The sequence below is a fragment of the Struthio camelus genome, chromosome 14 (genome assembly GCF_040807025.1).
Source record: "Struthio camelus isolate bStrCam1 chromosome 14, bStrCam1.hap1, whole genome shotgun sequence".
Classification (NCBI taxonomy): Eukaryota; Metazoa; Chordata; class Aves; order Struthioniformes; family Struthionidae; genus Struthio; species Struthio camelus.
In genome coordinates, this window is record NC_090955.1 from 16,653,456 (window position 1) to 16,671,252 (window position 17,797).

Below are 17,797 nucleotides of genomic sequence, written 5' to 3' on the forward strand. Positions count from 1 at the left end.
CCTACATACTTTGCTTGCCCTATCACTTCATTTAAAATATTATATGGGGAAAAAAAGAAATTTTAAAAACCTGCTCAGTGTTTCCAACCTGCTTACAGGTTAAAACAAAAACAAAAATGGATAACAGCATCCCATGTGATCTCTAGCATGTTGTAGCATACAGAAGACTTTTCTGTGCCTGTGGTTACATCAGTTAAAGCAGTTGGCATGATAGAAATTCAGAGAGAACAGAGAAACAAGAAAAGCAGCAAACTATGTACTGCCGTGTAAAACAGGTCTGCTATTGACATGAACATCAGCAGCACGTACAGGTATCAGGCTCATCCTTGCTCACTGGAATCACATGGAAAGAGTTTACCACATCCTTACTCTATTGGTGAAATGGTCCCATTAGCAATGAACACTGATGTGCCACTTTCTATTCATCCATCATATTCAGAGGCCCGCTAGTTATAACTGCTACATAACAGCATCAAAGAGGATTATTGTCTGGTATTACAAATGATACAAAATAGTTGGTAGACGGTAAATCATACTGTACCTGCTGCAATACACGTGAGATTCTTTCTGAAACTACAGACTTCAGGCTTTTCCCTTGCAGAAAAGGGACACTCCGTCACAGTTTGAATCTGACGCTATCGGGCATGCCGTTCCTTGATCCAATAGAGTACTTAACGTATTTGCTGAACTTTAAATGCACTGACAATGCTAGGAGACACTCAGGCTATTTAGCACATTGCTTAAATTACTGAAGAAACATCCTATTTCCAAAATATTAAGAAAAATACAGAAGTCTAGTTATTTGAATTTAACTGCAACTAATGGCATCCCTACTTCTATAAATTCTCGTGTTCATGTGAATATTATACAGACACTAGGGCAAAGAGAAAAAGTTTCCTTTTGAGTCTCTGAATGCAGGGTTTCCAACATTTATCAGTTTTATTTCCGCATAGAGATCACTACTTGTAGCAAAAGTGGGAAAGGGATTAATGAAATATGAATTTTATTTTGTAGCACAATTGGTGAGCAGCAGCTTAAGAGAGAAAGAGTAACATTTACTGTACTTCACAACATTTCTTCATAACCTGAGAATATTTCAAAATCCTTTTACAGTAAGTTGTTCAGGAAAAAATCCTTCCAATTCTTACAAGGACTGACATAGAAAACTAACAATTCAGAATCCATAGCAAATTTATATTTTGTTCCCAAGTTGGAATTTAAGGTCTGTTACAACCATAAAAATAAATTCTTATTAAATATAAAAATATAAGAGCAAAAACACAAAGTAAAAGCTTAGAAAAGGAACTTTTTCTTTAGTGAAACATGAACAAGCAATCTAGAATGATAGTGAAAATGATCTCAATTTTAAAGTGTTTGAGGGAGGACAAAAAGGATATAAAATGTTTAAATAAAACAACATGTGCACGCTGTTCTTCATTGTAGATATAATTTTCCAGTTCCTACTTTTTGATCCTTTTATTTCTATCACCTTATGTCAAGCAACATATGTTTTTATTTACAGTAACAGCAAAACGAACTCACTAATCAAGTCTAATCATACTTATTGGAGATACATTTTATCTATACATACAAAGATATTCAGTACGCACAATACACCATTGTCATAAGTCAGGAACTGATTCAATGTTGCAAGGGGTTTTTTTTACTGTGTTTGCAATGGCAACAATATATCTGCACACACATAACATTTGATTTAAAGACCCCTAGCTACAACTTTATCTAACTTGCAATTAAGGTAAAGTAATCTAGTATCTCTATTCCCTGTGCTTATGCTCATTCTGAAGGCTTTGCATCCCTTCTAATAAATTTTCTACCTAGTAGAACATACTGCAATGCTGGTGTTTGAGCATTTTCCAAGTAACCCCTTCCCACCTTCATATATCCATGCTCATTTAGCTATGGGAAAAGGGGTTACAAGCCAAACTAATTCCTAACTATATTACACTAGAGTTATAACGTCATGACAAATTGCTGACCGATTTTCCTACTGAACTGAAAGCATTGCATCACCTTAGTGAAGCAGAAAACTGAAAAATCTGCAGACAAAGGACTGACCCAAATAGCCATCTCCAGACTTGTAGCAAAGACCTAGATATAAGCGTTAAGAGAATTTTCCAGTCCTAACCAGGAGAACAGTCTGAGGGTGAATGCAGTTCTGATCTAAACTGAGAAGGCATCAGTTAGGCAGCCCCAAAGATCTCTCTGACACCGCAGCTCACACCTCATCAGTTTGAGTTTGCTGCGAATAGCAGGGTGCAAGTGCCCCCAGCCATCCAGCTTGCTCCCCCCACTGTAAACGCGCACCTGGAACGCAGCATGTTCCAGCTCATCCAGTCCACCATTGTATCTCACACACTGGCCTCTTCTGGAGGTGTCAGAGGAAGGAGTAAAAGTTCCCATAAATAATAATTATGGAAAAAAAGCTGCCCACAGGGAAAGGTTTTTCTCCATAACTCCTGTCATTAGTGGCTGATTAAAGCCTGTAAGTGTGAAAGTTTATATCCCTTCTAAATGATTTTTTGTCCCATGAGGTAACCATGGCTCCAGATTATATATGAATCCTACTAATCTTTTGGCCCAAGGATAACTTCCAGCAATGTGTTTCAGAGATTAATTATGCATTGTATAAACAAGTACCAGATGTATCCAAGTAAGGTGAAACAAGCCACTGAAAAGAGAAGAAAACTGTGCTCTTGCCCTCAAAGTCAGCGATCCAAAACACAAAAATCACAACTGCCTGTTTGTTTCCTCATTTCTAGAGTTACAAAATATTTTTTCTCATGTTAAAGGGTTACAACCAAACAATCTGCAATGACTGCCAGGGGCAGATGTGAGCAGCCTCTCAGATAGACTGGTGTTGCCTTACACTGTGTGAAAACCAAGATTCAATGTCTTTAATCTCTGGCTGGTATAATTCTCCCGTTAGCCCACCTAACCAATGAAGTGTCTGAAGAAAAAAACCCCCACTCTCACCTCCCCCGAGAAACATGGCCAGCTATTTAAGGTTATAATGTACCTCAAGCCAAATTTGGTTTGGTCCAATGGCTCAGATTTCTCTTCTGAAAGGTAGGTAGGAATAGGCTCCTTGGCCTTACTCTAATCCTTGTCCATTTTTGAAAATCAAGTTCCCTTCCTGGCAAAGTTGAGTGCATCCAGAGCTCTTCGAGTGCAAAGATTGTCTTTACACAAAGAAAAATAGGAGGAATTCAAGAGTTTCTTGTGTACTCTCATCTTTGTCTGCATAGCATCCTGACTCAGCTGGAAAAAAACAAGATCTTTTTCCATGATGCAGTACGGTATTTTCTGAAGTGCCAGTTTGTGGTGGGGGAGGTTTAACATGACAGAGGCATGGGCGACTTCACACAGATTGGTTTGTTTCCTAATCCTAAATGAAGAGGAGTCTGCATTGCCTGAAGTTGCATCTAGGGTCTTCAGCAAGAGTGCAGCTGTTTTACTAATCAGGAGATATACATTAGTAAGGTTAACGCTCATGCAATTTCCCTGTAACTGTTGCATCTTTTAACACTTTCCCATTCAAAAGCAGAAGGAAAATAAATCTAATAGAAAGCACATACAGGAATTGTCTGTTATGGTTTTAGGAACTTTTTTTTTTTTTTTTTAAACTAAATAATGTCTGCCGGGGCTTGATATACAACATAGTGGAAGCAGAATGCTACAGCTTTTAAGTATTTGAATTATTTGTTTAAATTGCTTCCTTTCCGCTAGTTTGTTTAACTCCAACAATGTTCTTCCATAAAAGAGATGATTCTACTATATACTTCTCCTTCAAAATAGAAGGCAATAAACTGCTGTAAAAAAAACGTATGCTGGCAAAGCAGACACTGAACTGCCCCCACCAGCAAAGAGAGATAGGATATTAGTTCATTGGGCTGTCTTGCCTATTGCAATGGGAAACATATCTTGTTACAACAAGACACAAGTTAATTTAAGCAGTCACAATAACACAGTTGCTGCACCACATCAGACAACTGAAAAGAATTCTGCTGGTTGTTTAAGAGGCCAGAAGCAGAGTAGATTTCATGGTTATTCTGTTTCTGGCAAATCTCTACCTGTGTCACAACTATAATTTTCACCACATCAGACTTCTCTGTCATAACCCAACTATTATTACTAATAAATGGGAATAGGACGTGGATTATAGGTTAGGGAAAATTCTGTTTACAAAATATCTGTATTCAGAGATCTGAATACAAGGAAAAAATAGCCACATCTACATGAAAAGCAAATTGACAGATTTAAATATATGTTTCCAAATTTGAACTCGGCATGAAGATTAAAAAAAAAAGTAATAATTTCTTATACCACAATTCAGAATACATACAACAATCTCTGCGTTATTGTTGGAAGTGAACCTCACACAGTGCTTAACTTTCAGTGACCTTGTCCTATGAACATCTCTTTAATATGGTGAGTGCTAAAAATAATACAATTGTAGCAGCAAAGGATTACTCAAAATAAGAGAGGCGGTTGAGGGACATTCTTTAAGGCTTCCATTTGATGACACAAAGCATTGCGAGAGCTTGCAAATCCACCTGGTCAGCAAAACTTCTTTAAAAAGGAACAACAACTTAAAAAAGAAACCCTTTGCATTCGTGAGCCAAAATAAAATTTTAAGTCCGTGGATAATTCAGAAGTGTGAAAAAAATGTTAGCACAGCAGAAAACAATACTTGAAAAGCTAGTGCATCCTATAATATCACCAAAAGTCATGAAAAGGGTTAGTATTGATGCAAAGAATGAGTCCTTATTACATTTAGCTCTCTCCTCATTAAAATGGTTCACTGGTACTATTTAAGATAGGTGTGTTTATATGTCTGCATGTGTGCACACATGCTTAGTTTAGGAAGGGAAACGTCAGAAAAATATATCGTGCAATAAAGACAGTGTTTTGCTTTAACCTGATATTAATATAAAGTATTTTACAAGTGATCTTTAAACTCATCTCTCTTTCCCTTTAGAAAGTTGGAGCTATTTAATACGACTGTGGTACCAAGTAATCCACTTCTATGGGATTCCTCTGTACTAAATTGAGGTCTTTCATCTTATATCAAGCTGACGTGGCATTCATCAAGAGTGTCACAAACAATACGGTCTGCCATTGGCAGCAATAATCCTAGTGGCCTCCAGACGAACAGTCATGTTTACTTTTCACAGTGTCACTTCTTTCACGATCTCAGCCACCGTTCAGCCCTGCTCACTCTTCCTTTAGGTGTCTTGACTTGTGTCAGAAACAATTCAGCAAAGCACACAATAACAACAGCTACAGTTCTGTATAGCACAGTTCCCTTTACAACAGGCTCCCTGAACAGCGACTGCAGCACACTAGATCTCCTGCAGCCAAGGAAAGGGAATTAAAGATGCCCACTGGAGTGGACTAGGGAGCACGCTGAGGGACAGAGCAGACACTAGGGACAAAGGGACAGAGGGGAAGGGACTACAGGTTTACAGAATTGGGGGGGGTGAAAGAGGGAGACTAGGTAGACGAGATTGCTGGCGTGGGCACAATTCATGTAAGGGACAAAAGGACTGATGTAGAGGTTAGGGATATGACTAAGTCTGGTAGGAGATAGCAGATGTAAGAGTTTCTTAGCCACCAAAGGGTCAAAAACAACCCTCTCAGTAAACCTAGCAGAGTATACTATATTCACTGTCATAAACCTGTACTGGAGTTAGCACAGGGAATTCAGCTATGATCACATAGATCTAAAACACACTATAGTCCCTTTTTTTTAAAGTGTCCAATTATTTTAGGAGGCAGTCTCATGTACTGGAGATGTAAGGATCGCATCTTTTATCTTGTGATGCTGGCAGCATAACTTTAATAATTACAGTTTGGGGAGCAGAAGGAGGTGAACTGAATTGCTATGGTTCCTTTAGCAATAATCCTTGTATTCCACATACCTATACAGAGATAACCACCAGACACATGGCAGTATTTTAGCAGATATTAAATAGATAGCAAATTATGTGAGGGTAAGGTTGGCCTTTAATTTATTGGGAGCTCATCTAAAGAAATTACTAATCAAAAATAAAACTGAGAATCATTTGGAACGGGTTTGTTTAGGCTACAGAAGAGAAGGCTCAAGGGGTGGGGGCAGGACCTAATCATCGTTTTTCTGTACCTAAATTCTAGCTATACAGAAGACGGAGGAACTGCGTTCAGAAGGATGCATGATGACAGGACAAGAGGCGATGGGCACAGGTCAGGGGAAACTCTGTCTGGATATAAGAAATAATTATTCACTCTGAGAACAACTGCACATTGGAATAAGTTGCCCAGAGAAGCGGTGGAGTCTCCCTCACTGGAAATATCCAAGTTTCAGCTAGATTAGCTTTTTCAGGGCCCAGTCAAAGTGCTGTTTTTTTAACAGCAGACCAGACAGTCTCCACAGGTCCCTTTCAGAGCTATGATTCCTTCCATAGCACTGTATATAATATACAAACTTTGTCCTAGAAAGTGAGCTCACCATCATCTTTTCATAAGCATCTACAAGTAGAATTTGGACCCAAGAAAAGCTATGTTATATGTAAGACTGTTATACGTAAGAAAGCTGAAAGCCTTTAATTACATGACTTCCTTCCTCACTGGAAAGCTAAGAGAGGAAGTGATCATATGACCTTGGAGTCCCTATTATACCAGATCTGATGTTCCTTTAAACACCTTTGAGTTCCTTCATAGTCACAGGTCATCAATCCCTTTTATCATTGCAACTGCTACAGTATGAATGATTTAAACTGAAGAAGTAACAAAGAGACGAGTCAAAGCACCGTAAGAATTCACAAAGTACAAGCTTAATACCACCTGCCAGCTATTTCCAGTAAGTTTAGAAAGAAATAGGTCTGTTCATTATTCTTGATGACCACATAAGTGTGTATGCCATTTTAACCGAGGCACCAGTTTTGTGTTCCCATGCAAAAAAATCCTGTCAGCACACCTAATCCTTTTGGATGTCAGAAGAATAAGCCTGGAAGAGCAAACAAGTGCACTGTCAAAACCATGTCATCAACATACAGGCCAATTCGTAGTGATATTATACACTCCATTGCCTCCAGTCACAGCCCACGATAATCAGAATCCATGTTCAGAGTCATCTGATCTCACAGAAATTGACACAGCATAGCTAATAATCCACCCAAATTCAGAAACTATACTGGATTTAAGAAGGGAGCTTTATTTTTGTGCCTTGCGTTTGAGGCAGATTAAATAATCGAAAAGGCAGGGCTATCAGGTCATGATTTGTATGTTACAGCTGTCCAGTTAGAGTTGGCAGACACTCTTTACATGGCCAGTTGACTGATTAAAAGAGGCAGAGTAAGCCTCTGAGAGGCATAGATGGACAGTGCAAAAAAAGAAAAAAAAAAGAAAAAAAAGAAAAAATCAAAGGCCGATGGAGTAACCCACAAGAAATAGTTGCACTTCTATGCCAGCCACAGATACTGCCTGAAAAACAGACACAAAGGAAACTGGATGGGCACATTTACAAATTTGATGTGGGAATTGGAACAAAGTGTATATTACTGTTCTGCTTCAGAAACCTGGACTGAACTTTCTGCAAGGTGGAAAGCAAGCAAACAAGCATGAAAGGTGAGATACTGAAGCATTTAGATTAATAGTGAAATTATTCTGTTCTCTAAATAATATTGCCTTACCAGCCAGTGTTTATTTTTAACTCTGCAGTGGAAGTTGTGTCTCAGTTTCTGAAGCCAACTGTTGCAGAGCAATATAATGAACTGAATGTATTGCTTATTTTGCTTGTATGGGGGCTGAATTCTTTCCAGTGAATTCTACAATACAGGTTTGAGGAATTGCAGAAGATTATGTATAATTTTAATTTAAATACAATTTCCTTTTAAATGGAAATTAATTTAAAATTAATGAGTAATTTCTAAGTTAAATTGTAGTCTTAAAATAACTTTCATTTATACGTTTGTCATATTCAATATTATAATCACACACACTCGTTCTTCAAGAGGTTGATCCCTGTTACTAATTAATGCTTGATCTCTGTAAGTCAATAAGCAGTTTATCCTCTAATTTCTGAAAGGTTTTAAGTCATAACTGACTTTGAAATAGTAAATAGTAGCAATGTTTTGAGGCATCTCAAAAAAATATTACAAAAGGATTTATCAGTCTGATTCTCAGTCAGCTCTAATTCTCTTTAGCCAAAGAAACTCAAATAGAATCATTCAACATCTGATTTTTTAAACTTTTATTTTATGCTATGCATATGAACATAGCTTTAAGCAGCACTTTGTTTTTAACGGAAGATCGTTAACAATATATGAAGGTAAAAGCTATTATCTCTTCAATTAAAGATGACTGGAATACCAGGGAGCAGAATACTAAATTTTAATACTAAAATACTAAATAATTTTTAGCATTAGAATAAATTTTAATACTAAATGCTAAAATACTAAATACTAACATACTAAATAATTTTTAGTATTAGAATAAATTTTAATACTAAATACTAAATTTTACTAAGTACTCTTGTGACCCCATTTATCTTGTTAACAGCTTCTTGACAAATGTTTGCTTAGTGTTTAGTAACTCATATCTGTGGGAAACACAGCTGGCATTCAGATAAGTATAAGCAATAAGTATAAACACAGATATTTTAAAGAACAAACCCACAAAATCTGGATTGCTGAGAAGTGCTGTTATCCATTTTTATAACAAAGTCTTTGAAACTTGTTATTTTTTTGACAGCACATTAACTTAATTCTTTCTAGACAGCACTACTAATAAAAAGGCAGAAACATAAAAGCTCTATTCGCAACTCTTCTGGTGTAAGATGATGGCTCAAAGTTGTTATTGCTATAGAGAACGAAATATCACAATTTAATACTTTTAGAAACTTGGTAGAAATATTTTCTTCAAGCTTCATGGCTTTGCTGATGGCAAAGCCTGCTGAAAGCTATTTTTACTTAAGATAAAGCCCAAGAAAGTACTTCACTTTAAGACCATGGAAGCACTGACTTAACTCTGCACTATAAAAGAATTTTGATATTATATATGGTTGACTAATGTAAATTAAAAATGAAGTTTCTTTTTGCTGCCTACATTAATGTTTATTATCAGACTGTATATCCTTTGCTTATTTTATTAATCTGTGTATTAAAAAAGACACAAATTTTGAATTTATTTCACAGCATCATTGCTTCTTTCACTTGTGATACAGGTAACTGGCTTTTGGTTTTGTGCATCATCTTATTCATATATGCGGCTCACGGATGCCCCGAAAAATGTCTATGCTATCCAACTTTAAAGACCGCAGACTGCAAGAACAGAGGACTTACTGACATTCCTGCCCATTTACCTCCTGAAATTCAGATACTACAGTTGCAGAATAACCGTATTTGGAAAATCAATCAAAATGCATTCACTGGAACACCATGGCTCAAAATCCTAGACTTGTCTAATAATTCCCTCTCAAGTTTGGCACCAGGTGCTTTCCAAAAATTAAAATACCTACAGGTTCTGAACCTAACTAGGAATCTGATTCATTATGTAGAAAACAAGACTTTCAGTTTCCTCCCACACCTAAAAGAACTGGACTTGTCATCCAACAGCATAATACGCTTGCCTGAGACTTTGGGAAACAGTACAGGGAATATAACACTATTGTCTGTGAAGCATAACAAACTTCAGAAAATGGACAGAGTTCTGCTGGAGTCACTTCCAAATCTGAAAGTGGTTCTTTTCAAAGATAATCCCTGGCAATGTAACTGTAATGTCTTTGGCCTTAAACTTTGGCTGGAGAGCTTTTTATACAGAGGTAAGGAACTCTTCTCATTAGATACAATGCACATGAGGGGAATATGTAGCCAGCATGTAACCGATCTTCACTGCTATGGCTATCACAAGTCACCTCACGCTTGAGAACACCCCTTCTAACTAGCATACTAAACTATTTTCATATGTATAGTTTGGAGTATAGTTGTTTTCATAATTACAGGTGGCAAATCAGAATTGTAGAGGAACATAAGGAATATAAGGAGAGTAAAAGGAAGTATATACATACACACACACACACTTATATCAAGTGTGCATAGGTAAATTATGGAAATCCATGTATATGTAAATATCCAGATCTACATATGCAAAAATCACACGTGCACAAACACACACACTTGCTTTAATTCTGCCAATACATTTTTGCTAGAAGTCAACACCTACGGTTTAGAAGCTTTTTACCTGATATATGAAGGTTAATATCAGTCCTGACATCAATATTGATTTAAGTTTAGAGAACACAGAATTTTGATTTCTCTTGAAGTCATGATACGTATCACTCAGTAGCTCTTTAATATTTCAAGAACATATTCTCTGAGAATATATGTTGCCTCTTGGACATATTTACACTTGTATAGTATTGTTGCTTAATTTTTTGTTAACTGAGAAAGGTACCAAATTCATTGACCATTTCCTAACAGAATTGTGAAATACCATCATGTGGGAAAAAGGGAAATACATAAATAAAAGTAGCCTCATTTTTTGGTCACATTTGCTTTTAAATATATCCATGAGTTACTCTATGTAAAAGAGAGTATGATTCAACTCTGTTTTTGAATATCTCAGTTGTTGTCTTTTCTCTTGCATTCAGAGAAGCTTTATAATCCAAGGTGATTAAAAAAAAAAAAAAAAGAAAGCAAGCATTCATCATCCCAAAACATTTTTTTCTCATATCTATTTCATCTACAGACAGTGTAGGCAGAGAAAGGATTTAAGCATTAAAGGAAATTTATTTCTTTCTGCTGGGAGATATATGCAGACTTTGAGAATTCAAAAGAATAGGGTAATTTGCTCTTCTCTAAATTAGGCTTTGATACTTGAATGTGATACAAATTACTGACTTCCTAGCTGTATACAAAAGTGACACAGAGCACGACACAACACAGTACGTGTGAAGAGAGCCCCTCTTGCCTGCATCCCAAAAGGGCTACCACGATCAGGCATCAGAATGCTACAGGCCAGCTGGAAAGCGGTTATTGGCTGTGCAGGGACACAACTAGTACAAGAATGGCCTCTGGGTTAGGTAAAACCACTGCCAGAGAGCACCTTTCTGAACAGATTAAAGACTAAACCCTTTCAGGGTTAAAAACTTAACACTTTGGATTGGTAGAAAATTATGTTATCCTGGGGCTTTTGTTGCATTCTTCCCTACAACAAACTTCCGCAAGGGTTTTGATTTCTCCATGCAGAAGGTGGCAATGATCCAAGATAAGCAGATAATTTTAATTACTCTGTGAGCAGCACAGGTTCTATAGCTTATTTAAAAAAAAAATCCAATATCGCTTAGAAATTCAGCTGTCTTCCGATCTTTTCACAGATTATTAAAATGAAGCGATATGGAACTTATAAATTTGTTTTAGCAACAAGCTTTAAATGAAGCCTACATATTATGTGCTCTTCTAAGTTTATGTCACTCTAAAATGACTCATGTGAAATCACATGAAGTTTGTTGCACATTAATCTTTCCCATTACTGATATCATATATTTATTACAAAGCAATGTTGTGGCTCTACAGATTTTTCGTGCAAGCCCAAACAAAATATTACTGGAGCTGGAATATTGTCTGAATTTAAAATAAGTGTCAAATGTTGTATGCAATATGAGTCTAAAAGGTTTCAGTGTTTCTCACCTGAACCCAGACCAGGCAATTGATACTCGACACATATTCTTAAATAACTACAAAGAATGCTTCCGTTCAGGTAGAGCTTCAATCTTTCTATTCCAAGCACAGGTTTTGATGTTACTCATCACCACAGAGGGGCCAGAGTTCCAGGATTCGGAGCTTTATCCATATCCACCTCAAACTTCCAAATTGGGAGTGTCAGGATGCAGGCTTTGGATTTGGCTAATGAAGACCAAGAGACTAGCTGCTATGCTATTACATATCTTGGAATATCATCATTATTTGTGGAGAAGGTAGTTCTCGAGATTTCAGTTTGGGCCCATCTGTCATCACTACTTTCTCAAACAAATTCTCCTTGAAATGAAAATCCCTGTTTGGCTTTACCTAAAAGGTACTTTATTTCAGATAGAAAAAAGGGAGACGTTAGAGCTGACTCAGTTAAGATGACTTTTTAAATTACGTAAATACTGGTTTTGGCCTTGTTGACTCATTTATAGACTAAGCCCCTAAAGCTGTTGGTGTACTCCCAGCATGTCCCTCTACATGCTGAAGACCAACTGCATGTTTTAGCAGGACCGAGGTTTCCTACTTCACTTTCCTTTATACCAAATACATCCTTTGGGAGACAGCAGAAGCTGGTTCTCAACAGTTATGAAACCTACCATTTGAACAAGTTTACAGATTGAGTAATTTTAACTCCTTCAAATCTGTGAATATCATGAGCCTTGTTTTAAAAAATAGTTCATGTATGCAACTTATTGGAATTTCTCTTTGCATCATGACAAATATTAGCAAATGGTTTCAGAACAATGACTACTTCATGGAATATTTCTGTCAAGTCCAATGGGACATGTTTACTTAGAATATTGCTTCCATTTTTGTTTATAAAAACAAGTAATGGTATGAATTGCATTTGCTTATTTTTACACTAGTGTTGTTTTTTACTTTTACACTTACATAAGCACAGGTAAGTTGAATCCTGATAAATTACTGCGGGCACATAATTGTTTATATGATTATTAAAGTGTAATAATCTTACCTTTAATCCAACTGGAAAAAGTATAAAGTCAAAGCTGACTATAAATTTCATTGAAGTTTCTGTTACTTTCACATGAAGATATTTCAGAAAACCCCAAAGCTCAAGACCATAACGTGTTCTTTTCAGGAGGAATAAGCGATGGTATTATCTGCTCAACACCAGGGATTCGGAAGGGAAAAGACCTGCTCAAAGTTCCTTACGAGCTGTTTGGGGCATGCCCTCTTACGACAGCTCACGTGCATCTGGCTAACATTCATCACCATAATTTTGAGCACAGAAGCTCTCTGAAGCACGCTCACCACAACGAACATGGGGAAAATAGCCGTTTAAACTGTGAACCTAAACCAAAGCCAAGGCCTGTTAGTTTGCGTCATGCAATTGCCACTGTAGTAATAACTGGAGTTGTCTGTGGAATTGTGTGTCTAATGATGTTGGCAGCTGCTGTTTATGGTTGTGCCTATGCTGCAATTACTGCTAAATACCACAAAGAACACTTGGCCCCAGCAAGACAGCATGGGACTCCTGAGGAAAAAGAGCCATTTGATAGTTCCTTGGCTTGAATCACTTTTGTCTTTGGTTTCTTGAAAACAAAGAGCCCTCCCTTCAGTTAAAAAGCCTGGAATCTAAACAGGATTGACTTACTAGTTCCTACTACTTTTCTTTGCTTTTTCACATTAAGGAAGTTTTATGTAAAAAAAAAAATATATATATATATATGTATGTGTGTATATGGAATGGTGTTATTTGAAGATTTTAAGTAGATGAATGTAAGCTTATTTATATTTGGTGCATGTATATTCTGAAGCCACTATGGAAGGATGAGCATTTGACCTAATGTAATCTTGATGTAGCCACTTTCAAGTATTCCATTCTCCACTACTAGCCATTTATGTAATATTAGCACAGAACATGAGATATGGTGTAGCTAGAGCCAGTAGCCAACATGAATGAGCTTTCTGCAAAGAAAAATGCAGAATAATTATAAATGACGCATAGTAAGTTCTTAAAACATGTGGTACATATCCAGAAATACAATTCACAATCAGTTTGAGGATCAGCCAAGCTATACACCACTGCTGATCACTTAGAAAACCCGTTAAAAATGTTTGAAAATATTTTTCCACCTTCCAATCTGCCCTAGAAGACAGCATTTCATCCTTTATCTAGCTTAGAAAGCAGGAAGCACCTTGTTAGCTATCACATTTCATTTCTAAATTACTTACTAGGGAGGAAGGAAGAGAGCTGAGAAAACAAGTAAGGAGAAAGAAAGGTTACACTGTTTCAGGTAGTAGCACTGAAATAAACGTACACAGCATATATGAAGAGACACTACCCGTTCTCCTACCAGTACACATGCTTGCTATGGCATTTCTGAAGCTTCTTATTCACAACTCCTCACAAACACTCCATTCTGCAGATCTCAGGGCAGATGCAGCTCTCATCACAATGCTGCCTTCAGTACAGAGGATAATATAGTTGCATGTTTACGTGCTCTCTTTCTCACAGAGAAAACATTCAGCTAAATTAATTCAAGGGTCCACCCTAAACTTTCTATGGTGCAATTTTACCATTGGAAGAAATCAGTGCCAAAACAATAAATTTTGAACAGAAAGAATATTTGAAGCACAGAAATATTTTTCAAATTACCCCTAGAAATGATAGTTTAAGACAACCAACAGAGGTAGCTACTCCATGTCTCTTTCTGAGATCAGATTATGAACATCTAGGCTATTCCAGACAGATGTTTGTCTAATGTATTTTTGAAACCTCTCTGGTGAGAGGGATAACAGACCTGTACGGATAGCTGATGCAGAGACCAACTACGCTTACGGTCTGCAGATTTTTTTCCTAACATCTATGCTAAACCTGCTCTGCTGTAAATATTGCCAGGGCTTTCCACTGGGCAGAAGGCTCCTGAGGACGATGGCTAAGAAACAGTCTGTAGGAGGTGCAGAAGGAAGCCATCCTATGGCATTCAGAGACCTCCACGCCCCTTGCAAAAGATGGAGTCCAAGACTGAGCTCTGCAGCTATTCTAAAAACAGCCTCAACTGAGTAATGGGCTACACGGCAGGAGTCACGTAACCCTTGCTCTTATCTACTTAGTAATAATTGCAACCCAACTTTTAAAACTCATTCCTGCATCTGGAGTTACTTTCATGTCCAGAAAAAAATAAGCATCTCAGTCTTAACCTACATCTAGCAGACAAGGAAAACAATCAATTACTGTCTCCTCCTGCCCCCCCACTTTTTTTTAGTAACTTTTAAGTACTTCAAAATTATTATTAGGCTCTCTTCATTCTTCTCTGTCCTAGACTAAACAAACTAAGCTGCTCCAAATTTTCCTGTAAGGCGAAATTTTCCAAACTTATTTTTTTCCTTGCATTCTCTGGAACCCTTTCAGTCAGTTTACTTTTTATTTAAAACGTAGCACCAAAAATCGGGCACATTACTTCATATGAGACATCATCAGCACAGAATCTTACAGAATATTCATATTCAGGCTCTTAAATCTGATCTCTTGAATATGTATTTCAGATAGGAGTTTGCTTTTTTTTTTTCCTCTTGAAATATTTAGTAAAGTTTAATGAATAATTTATTTTCACAATTAAAGCATTAGAATGTGGAGATCTAAATTTTCTATTCTTTTTGTTTCCATTTACTGTGATAACACTTTTCAAAGCAAAAGATCTTTTCTGTGCATGGGCCCAAAGATGAGTTCAGAACCAAGCCAAATCACAGTGCTTTCTTTAGGTGACCACCTAAAATGAGCACACTCCACTAACACCGCACATTTTTTAAGATGAAGGTTATATCTCCAACCTCCACAGAGATTCCAGCTACAGTGCTTCTAACAGGCTCAGCTGCAGCACTGCCGCTTTCATTATAAGTTTACACTTCTGATGTCTTCAAACAGGAGAGAGACAAGAATTGACTTGATATTTCTGAGTAAGAAAAAAACAGAACATCTTCCCAGTCTTTTAATAAAAAAATTCAACCAACAAAAATCTTTTAGACTTTTCTTCTTGTAAGAAAGAGAAAAAAGGAAAAAAAAAAGGTGAGAAAGTGCAACGAAGGGCACAAAAACATTTAAAGAAACTCCAAGTCACATTAAAGACGCTTTGGGGATTTTCATGCACACATAAGGCTGTAAGTTGATACAGAGTTCTGCTAGAAAGGAAAGTATTTCATACTTCCATTAGTTCACTCTGCTATGGGAGTACAGCAAGCCAATCCATGAAAAATCTGATTTACAATTTCTAATTTGCTGTTTGCTACAAAAAAAACCCAGAGAAACATCTCACTCAACTTTGACAAGACTATATATATTTACAAATTTGTTTGTATTTACAAATTATAGTAATTTATGATGATAAACTTACAAGAGACAGTCAGTAGAGAAAATATTGATTCAACTACTTATAGTAACAAATATAAAATTATCTATTCTGTGGTACAGGAAAAAGAAAGTTCAGTTATTGTAAAATAGAGATAAAAGGCACAATTTTTTGTGTATTCTGTTACAAGTGCAAGACTGGATCTAGGGATTCCCCACAGATGTGCCCTTAATTTGCAGAGCTTAGCAATGGACATCTGCTGCTGAAATAAGTTGTCTCTAGCGATTTATTTTTCAGATAAAGATCGCTGAGAAAGCTTTGTTGTTTTTCAGCAATCCAGTGAGAGGTATTATAGTAAATAAAGTATTTTTCTCCTAATCTCTGTGAAAAGCATCCCTTCCCACAAAGTCAACCAAACATCAGGACATTCTATTCTATAAGCCAGGACATTCTATTCTATAGAATAGACAGGACATTCTATGCTGTAAGGCAAAGATAGAGAAAGTAAATATTTCGTAAAAATGTATTCTTATCTTTCAAATACAGGTTCACCATCCTACTTTGTTTTCAGAAACTAACACGGAAAATGGAGACAGAGAAAGTGGTTCTCTAAAATTTCAGCTTAGGACAGAAATTAAAAACTATGATACACCAATGTTCTTTTCAGAAAATGCCCTCAGTATCTATATTGAAAGAAACAAAGCTCAACAAACTAAGTCATACTTCTTTGCTGTACGCGCCTCTCCATCCAAACTTTGCAAAAGGACAATAAAAATACAGCCTTACTATCCCTTAGTAATGTAATGTGCAGCCAGAATCATGATCCCTCTACTTGGATGTCAAAGCAGACAGTTTAGTTATATTACACATGGCTAATCTATCATTTAAAACGTTAACAAAAAAAGACCAACTGTTGCCTACTAATAACTATCCATCTTTGCTGTCCAGAAGACAAAAATACACAGGCTTTAGTTAAGCATCCAGAAAGTATGCCTACTTTAACAACTTTGATCTTCAAACCTGGCTGGAAGTGTCATAGCACTAATAATCATAAACGATTCTTGATACTTGCTGGGTTTACATTACCTGAAATAGGACTGTACGCTCCCCAAGTAAGAAAACCAGCAACATTAATCATCTGGATGTGGGAGTAACCCACCTTGTGGGAAAAGGAATTGGAATTAGAAACCCATAATAAACCAACCATTGACTACATACTACATAATCATCTCCAAAGAAAGTTGCAGTTGTTATCTCCACTGACTACAGACTAATCCCTCAGTTTTTGGGCTATGCACACTGCAGGCGGAATTTTTTGCAGGAGACTTTCAAGGAGACAATAAGCTATGAGAAGACTCAAAATACAGTCTTCCGGGGAAGATGAATTAGTTAATCCATGGTACTTAATCTGAGCTTAATGCATTCATATCCTACATAACTGCAGAGAATCACTCAACAAAGTGCTTTTGAAGTTCATATATGCACAGTATCATTTGAATTTTTAAAAAGAACCTGACAGCTTCTCTGCTGCCTCGTTCTGCAGGCAAGGATTTATTTTGTTAGCAGCAGAATTATTTGGCAAAATACTCCTAGAACCTGGCTGCTATTAGATCACACGACCCATTCTTCTACCAAAGCTCTCCCCCTTGCCCAAATTATATCGCACTCAAAAAAAAAAAAGTATAAGTGAAAAACAGAATCCTCTAAGAAATTTACTTTACGTATCAGGATACGTAATCT

The 17,797-nt window shown here is 36.8% G+C and overlaps 2 protein-coding genes across 4 annotated transcripts in view; one reads left to right on the forward strand and one right to left on the reverse strand.

Annotated features, from left to right (window-relative positions):
• The window catches only part of CACNA2D3 (calcium voltage-gated channel auxiliary subunit alpha2delta 3), a 476,420-nt gene that overhangs the window by 68,511 nt on the left and 390,112 nt on the right, over nt 1-17,797 (reverse strand). The gene's annotated exons all lie outside the window — the stretch shown is intronic.
• LRTM1 (leucine rich repeats and transmembrane domains 1) lies at nt 3,063-13,280 on the forward strand. Its single transcript, XM_068907444.1, has 3 exons — nt 3,063-3,087; nt 9,224-9,820; nt 12,847-13,280. The coding sequence occupies exons 1-3, from the start codon at nt 3,063-3,065 to the stop codon at nt 13,278-13,280; spliced, it is 1,056 nt and encodes a 351-aa protein (XP_068763545.1).